Raw genomic sequence first — 13,868 nt, 5'->3', positions numbered from 1 at the left:
TTATGGAGGTGAAACTATGAAATTATGAATATAAAATATAATTCCAGTCATAGCATACTCTGTATCTGCTGAATTTTTTTCTGAGATTTTATTGAAGTTGAATGCACCCTTTTAAGAAATCAAAATTTTCATGCCAAACGTTTAATTCATGATTTTATTCTCAGGTCCTTTTGCTAACTTGTGAATGCAGTTTGGTTTGGATTTTTTTTTTTTAATGTTTGCTTTTTAATGCAGAATTGAATTTACAAAAGATGCAATTTAGACTATTTTAAAGTTTTTAACCAGAAATTATTTTCTTTTGCTAGGAGGCAGGTGGAAGTCATCATAAAGTTTCTGTTTCACCAGTTGTCCATGTTCGAGGACTCTGTGAATCTGTGGTGGAAGCAGACCTTGTGGAGGCTCTGGAGAAATTTGGGACAATATGGTAAGGCTCATAGGGACTTCATGCAGATTGAAAACAGTATGGTAAAAGCCTTGATGTTTAACCATAGTATATATTGCTTGCCTGTGACTGTATTTCTTTAGAACCTCTGTATTTCTTTTAAGCCTCTTATTTTTAACCTTCTGGGATGATGCATGTATGTATTTTTGTGGATCCATGATCACCTCACATTCCTCAGCCAGGTTGTATGTAAAATAGATTATGGCATCTTCCATTTGATTTTCAAATGAGTCCATGATTCCTTGTTAGGCACTGTTTTAATGTTTGAATGAGTTGATAACACCCTTCGTCTTTAGAGTTTTAAGTAGTGGTACTTAAAAACTGATTTTTTGTTGTTTATTTTGGAATATTTAAGAATTAATAGGCAAGTAACAGTGGGTAGATTAAGGATAGGCATTATTTGCTTAGGTGTGTGTTGCTGAGTTCTTATGCAGACCAGGAGCAGTCAGTGTTTTATCCTAGTTTGTTTTATTTTTGTGTTTTGTATTCACTCAGGCTCCTCCTTTCTCTTCCCACAGCTGGTGTATGCTTAAGAATATTGACTTAAGTGAAAACATAATCAGAAAAGTGAATCTGCTGCCAAAAATAGACACTCAAAAATTCTTTCTAAATTATTTTTGGAGTATGCCCGGCTGTTGTTCTCTTCTTAGTATGGGTAGCCTGGAGTTGATTTTATTATTTTTTCCTTGGTGAATATGTTTGGGGTTTTGGTTATAGGCATCAGAGACACAGACTAACTCAAAATATAGAAACAGCAGAGAAATTTCAGTATATTTGCTGAGATTGATTGCTTCAATCTTACAAAAATTTATGTGGAGTTCTGAGTTTTGAAAGGATGCATAAATAGTTGGTGAGAGAGTAATCAGAGATGTCCGGCAGGAATCGTTGCTTCAAAGGAGTAGTAGTGTTAGGTGACACATTCCATCATGGCATCTTTTTTTCTTTTTTTAATTTTATTTTATTTTCCTCAATGACCTTATTGAGAGGTGGATGACTTGGGAAACCTGTTATCCTCAACTTACGTACGTCAGAAACCACAGTTACATATTGTTTATTCTTGGAGGTACAAATTGGCAATCTACACGGGCAGAAGAAAGTCCATTTCTTAAAGTGTCATTAAGATGACTGTATCACTTCTTGTCATTTCAAGTGGATATTGGAAATGAAGTTTGTCTGGAGCTTTATATATTGAAGCAGACCCTTAGACCTTATTTAGACTCGACATGTTGGCACTAGACTAACTCTATGGGTTGCATTATCCCATGGAGTTAGAAAGAGATGGTTATTTCTGGCTTATTTTTTCTTCTCTTTTTTTATATTGGGCTTTTAAAGTTATTTCCTTAAAGTGAAGAAATACTGAAACAGTATTAGAAAACAAGTTGATGAGCAAATACTGGTAGAAACTTTAGAGAAATGATAACTGTATTGATATTTTGATGTTAATTATGACCATGACCTAAATGTTGGGCATTAAAGAAATAGGACTATTTTTTTTTTAAAGATTTTATTTGAGAGAGAGAGAATGAGAGACAGAGAGCACGAGAGGGAAGAGGGTCAGAGGGAGAAGCAGACTCCCTGCTGAGCAGGGAGCCCGATGTGGGACTCGATCCCAGGACCTCGGGATCATGACCCGAGCTGAAGGCAGTCGCTCAACCAACTGAGCCACCCAGGCGCCCAGAAATAGGACTATTTTTTGAAGTTGGTGAATTATTTGAATCACTTTTGAGTGGCCTGTCCATTTTTAGCCTGTATACTTTTTGATATTTAGTCCATGGTAAAGTGTTTTACATATGAATGTAATTCATAATTTGCATAGTACATCATTCTACCCTCAGGACTGGTAGTTTTGTGGATAAAAAAGTCATGAAATAGGGGCTCCTGGGTGGCTCAGTCATTCAGTCTCTGCCGTCGGCTCAGGTCATGATCCCAGGGTCCTGGGATCAAGCCCCACATCGGGCTCCCTGCTCAGCGGGAAGCCTGCTTCTCCCTCTCCCACTCCCCCTGCTTGTGTTCCATTCCCTCTCTCACTGTGTCTCTCTCTGTCAAATACATAAAATCTTAAAAAAAAAAGTTATGAAATAATTGGAACAAATTAGTGTATAATTAAAAGTTTAATTGGCATAAATATGTGCAGTAGGAGTTTTAATTGTATGAAATGCTCTTGAATAAGAGGTGGCTACTGTTGAAGCTGAAAGACCTTGAATAGCCTCCAAAGAGGAGTAGGTGTTTTGCTTCAAAATGTTGCATTTATAGAACCTTTCTCTGTTTATTTCTTTAGTGGTGTGTGTGGGATTATAAAGATTATATAGAAACTGCTCATATTAAAAAGATGCGTCGCTAAGTTCAACATATAGTAAGTTTATACCTAAAAACTAAATGCGTAGGATAGAATACGATGTTGAGAATGGTTGTGTCAGTATAATAAAATTCTATGTATTTTTTGTCTTTATTCTGTAATGTATTCATGTATTAGGATCAAAAGAATGTTTAAAAATCTATACTGAGTCTCTCTTCCTCCCTTTTCCCCTTCTGTTAAAGGAGAGGGTGCTAGGTATAATTAGCTGTATTGGTTTAAAATTTTAAAACAAAACTTTTGGGACCTAATTTGTATAATAAATCTTTTGCCGCCTCCTGTTTCCATTTAAAAATCAGTAAATGTGTTTTGAGTTATAAGTTGAAAGCACTGACCCTACCATGTCCCTTAGCCCTTTTGTTAATTTTTTTCTTTTCTTGGGTCTTCCAGTCTTCCTCAGTATTAGTGCTTTTAAAGATTTCTTTTTTTTTTTTTAAAGATTTTATTTATTTATTTGACAGAGAGAGACAGAGCAGGAACAAAAGCAGGGGGAGTGGGAGAGGGAGAAGCAGGCTTCCCGCCGAGCAGGGAGCCTGATGTGGGGCTCGATCCCAGGACCCTGGGATCATGAGCTGAGCTGAAGGCAGATGCTTAATGACTGAGCCACCCAGGCGCCCGCTTTTAAAGATTTCTTGTAAATTATGTGCCAGACAGTTTAGGTGCATTCTAAAATGTGACATTCTAGTTTCCCCTTCTTTATCTTCATGTAATGGTACTTCTTAACTTTTAAGTCTGTGCTTCTAGCTCACTTACTGTAGTTACAGAAGGCAGTTTTACTGTGACCATGTCTGTAATAGGCAAAGAGTTTATTTTTGAACCTTTATAATTTTCTGTGTGCCAAAGAATCAGAGGGCATTATTAATGTATTTACTTGGTAATACCATTTAGCTATTCAACCAACTTATATTTTTGTGAGAGGGGAATGTTTATTCTTTAATTTCTTCAGCGTAGTCCTGACTCCAGGGTTTTCTATTTTTTGTATGCAAGACTTCAGAACTTTATGGGCGCCTGGGTGGCTCAGTTGGTTGGGCGACTGCCTTCGGCTCAGGTCATGATCCTGGAGTCCCTGGATCGAGTCCCGCATTGGGGCTCCCTGCTCAGCAGGGAGTCTGCTTCGCCCTCTGACCCTACCCCCTCTCATGTGGTCTCTCTCTTTCAATCTCTCTCTCTCAAATAAATAAAATCTTTAAAAAAAAAAAGACTTAAGAACTTTAGCAAGAAATTTCTAAAAGGAATGTTCTTCTCTCCTGGGATTTATATTTTGCATTCATAATTGGTAAATCTTTAATTCAAGGTCTGTTGTTTCTGTATTTTCTTTAATTTTGAACGATGTGGGTGGGAAGAGCTACCAAGCCTCATAGACGGACAAATATTGATTGAATGCCTGTTATGCATCAGCTCTGGTTCTAGATTCTGAGGATATGAAGATGAATGAGGCAAGGCAAGCAGTTTGTATGTAGTAACATAATCTTGACAACAGGATTGTCAAGTTGAAACTCTTTCAAGTTTTATAAATGAGGAAGCTGAAATTCTTAAGAAATTATGTAACTTGTCAGGTTACAAAGTGGTCTGTTTCTTATTAGTAAGCCATTTACCACTTTCTAAAGGGTAGCAGTAGGTCTGGATGCTTTTTGAGAAACAGTGCTTTTACTGAGTACCTGATACGATGTTTTTTTCTGCAGCCTTCTACTGTTATAAAACCATGATAATTGTTTTTTTAAAACATTTTTAAGGTGCTTGTTTTTGTGAACAGAGGACATGTTGTTTCCCCTGGTGTGATCCATGTGCTTTGACTTCTTTCTTCCCTTCATTGCTTTATTTTTCATTTCATATACTAAAATATGTTCCTCCAGTGAAATGTGAATAACTTCACCCTCTTGCTCATAGGCAACCATGATTACTATAACCTAGTGAATATCTTTTCGTAGATTCTTTAATATTTAAAAATATTTTGGAGGAGATTATTTGTATGAAATTTGGTTGGTTTGGAGTTGCTTCTATGTATCTTTTGATTCTCTAGTTTTTAGTAAGATAAATGAAAGTATATAGTCAGTTCTTAGTTATTAGTGGGGGTACTTATTTGGAAAATTTAATAGAGGTAGTAGTTTCTGTTGTTAGGGGTCCTATCTGCTAATTTTCTGTTCAGTTTTTTTTTAAAGATTTTATTTATTTATTTGTCAGAGAGATAGAGAGCACAAGCAGGGGGAGTGGCAGGCAGAGGGAGAGGGAGAAGCAGGCTTCCCGCTGAGCAGCGAGCCCGATGTGGGACTCGATTCCAGGACCCTGGGATCGTGACCTGAGCCGAAGGCAGTCGCTTAACTGACTGAGCCACCCAGGTGCCCTCTGTTCAGTTTTATTTCCATTAGTGTCTATATCTAGATATTTTCTAATACTGCTTGGGAGTGGCGGCCTGAAGAATAAATGGGGCGGTGTCATTAGTAACTGATAACAGAGACTTGTGCTTGAGGAGGGCAAAAAGTGGAAAACCTTTCAGTCACAGGAGGATAAGCTTTCAAATATGCATCATCTGTCTGGTGTACCACAATTTATTTGGATGATTTAAGAATTGACTAACATTGGATAAATGTAGTGAAGAATACTAATCTGTGTGATTTGACACATTTTTATTAAAGTCTGCTTTTCCTTGATTGAGAATAAATAATGTTAACTGAATTTATTATATTTGGGTATTCCTTTCCAATCTCCCTTTCAGCTATGTTATGATGATGCCGTTTAAACGGCAGGCTCTAGTGGAATTTGAAAACATAGATAGTGCCAAAGAATGTGTGACGTTTGCTGCGGATGAACCTGTGTACATTGCTGGTCAACAGGCTTTTTTCAACTATTCTACAAGCAAAAGGATCACTCGGCCAGGAAATACTGATGATCCATCAGGAGGCAACAAAGTTCTTCTGCTATCAATTCAGAATCCTCTCTATCCAATTACAGTGGTATGCATTTTAGTATAATAAACTAAATTAAAAGTGATTTTGAAAATTGCCTCTAGAGTGACTAACCTATAGTTTTCTTCACTGCCGTCTAGATATTTAAAAACAGTGTTTTTTAAAAGAATTATTAACATGAATCTTAATTTTGACTATCATGTTCAGTGAACAAAGAAATGGTGAGCACTGAAGCTAAAAAGGTCAGAAGTGCAGTTGTCACAAATAAGCACTTTTAAAGAATTTGTATTATTTAGCATCAATATTAACTGTTTCTGATAAGGAATTAGACTTGTTAGAAATAATCCAAGAAATTTCTCTCACTTGCATGCCAGCACGTGTTAAGAGCATCTGCTAGGTAAGGACAGAATCCCAAAGATGTATATATTATTATAAGTGGTTTTGAGATAACTTATTAAAAACCTGTCTGATTTACTTAAAATTTCCAGTTTCGCCCTTTAAAAAAGTGGTATTAGCAGAATTTTTACAAAGAATTCATGTCCTGAACCAATTAAGTTTTCTACTTCATAATGAGATGCTGTTTCATAATAAGCCAGTGACAAGGACACTTTATTTTTGTGATGAATAGTGTATCACAGTAAGGGAAGCTTCAATTAGTATGATTTCTAGTAAGGATATATGATATTGGGACATAAAAGGAAGCATAAGATACTATTTAAATTAGATATTTACCTCTGTAATACTTCTAGACTTATTAATAAGCAGTATTAATTAGTATTAATTACAGTATTTGGTGTTTGGGGAGAAAGAATGTACCTAATCTAGTATAAGTATTCTGATTTGTTTATGGTTGTATCCCTAGAACCTAATGGTGCCGCTGTGTAATTGTAGGTGCTCAAGAAATTTCTTGATAGTTGAAGAATTGTTCTTAAGTAGGTATTTAAGTTCTCTCTTATTTAATTCAGGGATCTTGTTTGCTGACATCTAACATTGTATAAATGATCTTTCCAGAATCTTTTCTCTATATAGTCGTTGTCCCTTGAAAAATGGATACCAAGTTGATCTGTTACTACTTCTAATAAACATTTATTACTGTAATTCAAGGGATTATAAAACAGTCTGGAGTCACATTTGGAAAATAAAACATAAATTAATTGATTATAATTTCGGTTTACTTATTGTATATTGTCAGACATCATTTTAGGTACCTGTTAAAATAAGAATCAAGGATTTATTTAGGAGATAAAATAGATGGCAGTCCTTTTGAAATGTTTCATTTTAACTTCTCTAATGTTGGATATACTGTATGGGTGAGGAAATAACTTTAGAAGTGTAACAGTTTTTAAAAGTTTAATTAGTAAAAGTTTAATTAGTAATGAATAGAAATGATGTCTTGAGGTTTTTTTAAGTTAAAAAAAGCAGGGTGTAATTTTCTTGTTTTGCCAAATATAAAATGTGAAGAAATCTTGTTTTCTTTCCTTCATAGGATGTTTTATACACTGTATGCAACCCTGTTGGAAAAGTACAACGTATTGTTATATTCAAGAGAAATGGGATACAAGCAATGGTTGAATATCCTTTACCTATAAATTTTTTTATTGATGTATAAGATTTCTGTGTAATATGGTCTTATTTTTTCCTGCTTAATCATATCCTGACAAGTGGTATGTATTCTCTGCTCTTCTCCAAAGATCTACTTGTTTTAGATTTAAAAAATGAAACTGCAGTACCCACAGATAAGAATAACTTGTTACCTAAAAACATTCCAGTACTTCATCTCACAGTATGCTTTTCTTTTTAATGGGGAAGAAATAACATTATTTGATAATATGTACATTTATACCTTTTTATTTTATTTTATTTTTTAAAATTTTCTATGTTCAGTTAGTCAGATAGTATATCATTAGTTTTTGATGTAGTGTTCAACGATTCATTAGTTGCATATAACACCCAGTGCTCATTTGTACCTTTTTAAAATGCATCCCAAATGGACTATTCTGACTCTCTCCTTAAAATAGGTAATTTGGAAGTACTAAAACTTTATAGAGTCAGGAATACAAAACTCTTCTTCCCTTTTTTGGTTGAATTTTTCAAATGGTCATGGTTTATGTAAAAACTTTTTTGTTAAATTTAATTGTTGAGTAAAAAGAGCAAGTTTCAAAATAGTATGTATTGTATAATCCCATGTAAAAAAATAACTATCCCCCAACCTGTGTGTACATGTGTATGCATAAAAAAGGTGGGGGCTATACAGCAAACTCTTAATAGTGCTGACTTCAAGCAAGGTGTTTTTGTCCTTTTTTTTTTTTTAAACCACTTTGGTGGTTTGATTTTTTTTTTTAAACAACGGTAGACCCAAGTAATTTTTTAAAACCAATAAAATGAAGATAGTTAAGTGATTATAAAACTGTCTTCTCAGAAATATATAAAAATCAAATTATTTGTTTTATATAGTTTTGGTTTTTTGTAATGTTTTTCCTCCTTTAAGAGTAAAATATTTCCTGTTTCTAGATAGCAAACTGTCATTTGCCAGGGAATGGGACCATGCTCCATTTCCCCTCTTCTTTTCAATTTATAAAGTACTTTTGATTATTTAGAAGGATTAATGTAGATAGTTTGGTTTATTATGTTTTCTTTGGTATCCTGGTTCTTAAAAATGAATTTTCCTAAAATTCATCTAGAAATTTTATTGGTAAAACATTTCTAGAAGGGAGAATTATGTTTATTTTCAGTCCTTTTCTTAGGCAGTGAATAATAATTAAATATTGGACACCTTAAACCAAATTTCCTTAATAGAGCTTATGTTTGAATCAGTCCTTTGTGCCCAGAAAGCTAAAGCAGCACTCAATGGAGCAGATATATATGCTGGATGTTGCACACTAAAAATCGAATATGCAAGGGTAAATATTTTTTCAACACTTAGCCAAAGAAATATTTATGCTTTGGATATATAATTTGAGCTTACTTTCTTTTTAATCTTAACAGCCAACTCGTCTAAATGTTATTAGGAATGACAATGACAGTTGGGACTACACTAAACCATATTTGGGAAGACGAGGTAAGTATTTTATGCATTTTAGAATGTACTTAAATCTGCTGACAAATTTTTACATACAGTTAGATTCCTTTTTCCGGAGGTGAGCTAGTTCATTCAAAAGAAAACCTTGTTGGTGAATGCTTTTGTTGCAAAAGGCCATGTAATGCTGGAAAATAACCTTGAAATTAGTGCCCCCTACTGGTATGTACTGAGTTATTTATATTTAGTTCAACAAGGAGCCCACACATACAGGCACGCCCGCAGTTCAAGGACTTGCATTTCTCCAAGCAGCTCTCTCTCTTTGGAGGAGAGGAAACTGATTCAGAATATTCCTTACAAACTGCAAACTTGCACACTGCTTCTCTATGGAAAGGACTTTCCCCCCAAGCTGGACGAGGCATTAAGAAGGATAGAGGACTCCAGCAGGCTGACTCTACACTTCATCATGCACAACATCGGCATCAGCAAAAAGCCCTCTGAAAAACTCAGACTTGCAATTCACCTTGACTGCATACTGCATGCACCATCACCCCAAGTTTTTAAAGGAGGACACTTAACAGTACTTCAGACTTGCATGGGATGAACACCATGATAGACTGTGCCCATTTATTCAAGTTGTATGTGTATATTGGTCTGATTTCCCTTAAGGTTTCAGTTGTAGAATTTAAGACTTTTCACTAACGGGTACTAGACTTTATTTACAATGTTGTAAATCTTAATGCCCATTAATGTAACTGTTTTCAGCTTAGATTTAAATTGTTAATTGGCAAATAACCAGGGCCAATTTATCTATAGGTCTTGAGAACTGCTAATGCTCAACCAATCCACACAGATATTAAAGATAAAAGGATTAGAAAGGTGCACATTTGCTGCACTTAAATATACTCTTTTGGGGTTTTTTTTCCTTAACTGTGGACATTGAACAGATTAACATAATGATGAAAAGTTGCATTATATGTAAAAGATGGTTTCTGTGTGGTTTGATTTTTTGTAAAGTGGCTGTTTATAAGTTGTTACTTTTTGTAACGATTTAAGGTTATTACTCATGTTAACTTGTGTAACTAGAAATTTCGACATTTCAAATGTAGGTGAAAGTAACATGTCTGTTTAAGGTAGACTATATTTAAACTTGATAAATCTTAAAATAAGAGCATTTCATTTGAGATGCATTTTCACCTATAACTTATAAATGCTAGATTTCATGAGCATAGATTTGACTGATAAAATTGTTCAACTAACTGTGTGGCAATTCTGGAATATACAAATTAAAATGTGGATCTTGTAAAAACAAGGGGGCTGCAGTATTGGCTACACCTCAACTACAATATCAGTGTGTGAACCACATGTTGAAAAAACTCACCAAGATGAGCATATCTGTAAAAGTCCATAAAGTAGGAAAAATTTTTACGGCATCCAAAATATCTTGGGCAGTAGGGACTCAGTAGTGCATGTACTCTTGCCAAAAGAGAAAATGAAGGACAATGTGATGATCCTTTGCATGTTCCAGTATTTAGAACTTTGGCTGATTGGCCCCTTTAATTCTCAATTCTTAGGAAATCATCTTGCCTTATGCATGGGGTTGCAGACAGGTTTGTATTGTGATGCAGCTTTGGCTGGACCCCACATTTTTCCCTATTTACAAATCTGTTTGGCATAGGCTTGGTACAGTTGAATGCAGTATTGGAAAACAAGGCCTTAGTACTCAAACAACAGAACAAGTGGTTGATGAGAAATCTCTCACTTCTGTCAAATTACAGTCTGTTATTGAATACTTTTTTTTTTTTTAACTCATTTGAAACAGTGAGTTTTGGTTACATTTCTCTTAATGTCTCTTAAAACATTTGTAGATGTGCTTCTTATTTTAATAGTGTTTACATCTGTTCTTCTGGGTTTAAAGTTTCCGCAGAGCCAGCTTAGATTAGTTTTTGATACAAGGAATTACAGTCAGGAAAGGTTAGAAACGTATGAGGTAGATACTTAAATAGTGAAATATAAAGAAGTAAAGCAGAAGTTTGGTTGGTTTTCAAGGGGAAAACATTCTTGCTTTCTAATTCCTGATATTTGTCTGGCAAGACTAGCAGTTTCCGTTTTTGTTTTTGTAGTGACTTCATCTTCCACTCAAGTTGATACTGAATTGTAACTTTTTCTACCAAAAAAATCTCTGTAATAAATATAACCTCATTTTTGAAAGTCCCTTTTCAGCCCAAATTACATTTTAGTGCAAAAAGTTCTTAACCTGGACTCCAGAGAATCATTCCAGAAATGTTAAACAAAAACTTGTATATGTGTGCATCTTTTTGGGGAGAAGATACACAGTTTCCATCAGATTTCAGATGAATTCATGAAAAGTCACAAACCACTATTTATAGACTGATGTGATCAGTATTTGACTCTTCTGCACACTTCTGTTTTATGTGACCTTTTATTAGGTAGTGAATGCTTTGAATGAAGAGAATTATTAATAATGAGAATGTTTGGCTGAAAGATACCTTGGGAGACCATCCACTCTAACTCCTTCATTTTATGAATGAAGATTGTGAGTTTCTGTGATTATACAGTGAATTAGTGGTTAAATTGGAATCTTCTGATTCCCAGTCTAGTGCTCTTTCCTTTATATAGCACATTCTTAACTGTATCAATAAAACTGAGCCATGAAGACATTATGGTGGTTTTGGTTAAGATTCCTTAGATCAGAAAAGGAATTGCATGTAGTGTTTGGTGGCATGCTTAAGTAGAAGAATATTAACAGGAGGGATTAGCAGACTGGATTAATTCAGGAGGAGTGGGACTTAAATTATGATGCTGGAACCCATGTAATGGAAAGAAGGAACTGTGAATGACTGGAGAAGAAATGACTTTGGGGAAATGGAGGGAGGATCTTGATAAATTGGCAGCATTTGAGAGGGTTTTTGGAGAAAGATGAAGTCTGTGAGGCCCGAATGGGATAAAATATGGGTAGAGGACCAATTTCTATACAATATAAAAATTATCTCATTATTTAGGACCAACTGAAAATGTAAGGGAAAGTAGTGAGTACCTTGTTATTGGTGTTGGGTAAGCAGAGGGCTAGATGGTTCCAATTGATAGGGATGGTGTAAAGAGAATTTATATACTGAATAAAAGTTGAATAAGATGACCTCTTAGGTCCCTTTTATAATGCTATAACTTGGAATAGGTACTTAAAATGATACTTCTCTGGGCTGAAGTGAAAATTATTTCTCATCTCCCATAAACCTCATTTGTTTAGATGACTAAGGATTTATAGAAAGCCTTTCTATGAATTTTCAAAGATTAGAATGACCAGACTCATAAGATACATTTAAAAAAAAAATCTTATTTGGTACTATAATTTGATCAGCAAACTTTCTAAAAGTATTGTACAGTAATTTCTAAAATTTACCAACCAACATAGGAAGTGCTATTTTAGAAACTTACAAGTAATTTTTTTTTTGATGTCTCAAATTAAATTTAGGAAAATTGGCATGCCTTTCCTGAAAACGTAGCTAGAATAAAAATTATTTTTTAGGAGTATTGTAGTACTCTCATCCAATAATGTAGCCCCCTTGGTTAGCTTTATCTTGGCATATTTAAACTTTGGGGGGGTGCTCATAGTCCTGCCTGGTGTTAAGGTCTATAGACAATGACCAATCCATGATATAATATGGGCCAGTGATGTGCAAATTTCCAGCTCTCAAGTCAGTAGGTGTTTGTAAATATGTGTATATACATACAAAATACTCTGTGTTTACTGATTGTGAAACCATGTAATACAGGTTGTTGTTGGCTTATGCTGAACTTCTTGAAAGAAGCCCACTTTGAAAATGTGTTGCTGTTGAAGCTAATAGTATGATTCAGGTACTGTCTTTCAAAAGTACTGCACTTAAAGCTTGTTTTAAAGACATGTATTGGTAAAAACTTCTGTACAGTGTCAAACTCTAGCATTGTGTATGTTCACTTTCTGAAAAGTATCCATTCTTTCCTTAAATTTGAAAGTGTGATTGTATTTGGCATTTGCCAAAAAGATATTTCAAGTTAAGTGGAATTTGTTAGATAGAATTACTTCCTTAAACTCTTGGTGTTTGTATTTAAATTGGATATGAATGGATGTTTAAAGTTAACCAGGAATCATATTTCTTTTATGAATTGTAATGGATGTTTTGAATGGGTGTTTCCCATGTGAGTACTCTGTTAAGTACTTGGGTCAAAATTGTTAAAACCATGTTTCTACTTTTGTGTCAGATAGAGGAAAGGGTCGCCAGAGACAAGCCATTTTGGGAGAACACCCTTCTTCGTTTAGACATGATGGCTATGGTAAGTTTGTCAAGGCAGAAGGAAGGTAGTATAGATGAACTATTAGAATTTTTGCTTTTCTGATGAAGAATGGCACATATCTTGTCTCTATTTTTCCTGCTCACCTGACTTGGTTTATAGAGGATCTGTCCCTTATAATGTACTCCCAAGGAGTTGTCCAAAATCCTTTGTTTTCTTAGGATATTGATATATCATATAATCCTTGAGATGAATGAGAGCTATTGGTTGGGGATTGAAAGCTTTTTTACCATTTTGGTTTGGTTTGGTTTGGTTTTGATTAGTAATGGCCTCTGGTCTGTTAGAGGACCAAAAGGAAATACTATTGGTTAGTAAGTATATTTTCTTCCATTCTAGCAATTATGAACAAAGAGGAACTTTGAGTAATAAAGGCAGAAAGAATGGGGCATTTGTCAAAAAGAAACATGTTTCTGGTTAGAGCCTAATTTTTTAGTTCTACAGTTGGTATTTTGGCTTTGGCTAAATTTGTTTGTATTTAATTCCTCTTTTAAAACTTCTGTTTTAATGTTTGCTATCTTGGTAAGATTAAGATCATGAAACCTAGAATAATATTCTTCCTCAGGAAAGAGGTATCAGACTATTGTCCTTGTAGGGGTAAATGTTGAGAATTGCTATTGATAAGACTTTTAACTGGTTATAAGTTCTGTGTTTTTTAATCTTTTTTAGTTTTTAGTAGTAGTTATTGGCCCCACCTATTCTGTGGTTTAAAGCTGAAGTACAATGCTATTTGAAGTGGTAGAAGATAGAAATTGCTATATTGTACTCTTGGGATTTATCTTCGAAAATCTCCCTGTGTTGCCTATT

The 13,868-nt window shown here is 34.6% G+C and overlaps 1 protein-coding gene across 1 annotated transcript in view; it reads left to right on the top strand.

Moving 5' to 3' along the window:
- The window catches only part of HNRNPLL (heterogeneous nuclear ribonucleoprotein L like), a 37,949-nt gene that overhangs the window by 10,707 nt on the left and 13,374 nt on the right, over window positions 1-13,868 (top strand). The window contains exons 2-7 of the mRNA XM_088026398.1: window positions 306-424; window positions 5,509-5,746; window positions 7,185-7,265; window positions 8,497-8,598; window positions 8,684-8,756; window positions 12,975-13,046. Of these exons, the coding sequence (XP_087882524.1) occupies window positions 306-424; window positions 5,509-5,746; window positions 7,185-7,265; window positions 8,497-8,598; window positions 8,684-8,756; window positions 12,975-13,046 (685 nt within the window). The remainder of the gene's footprint in view (window positions 1-305; window positions 425-5,508; window positions 5,747-7,184; window positions 7,266-8,496; window positions 8,599-8,683; window positions 8,757-12,974; window positions 13,047-13,868) is intronic.

This window comes from Eumetopias jubatus, unplaced genomic scaffold, assembly GCF_037043125.1.
Source record: "Eumetopias jubatus isolate StellerSeaLion01/CBP00866 unplaced genomic scaffold, mEumJub1_p1.0 scaffold_9, whole genome shotgun sequence".
NCBI lineage: Eukaryota > Metazoa > Chordata > Mammalia > Carnivora > Otariidae > Eumetopias > Eumetopias jubatus.
The sequence above is the reverse complement of the archived record's forward strand: the minus strand, read 5'-3'. Positions and strand labels throughout refer to the sequence as shown.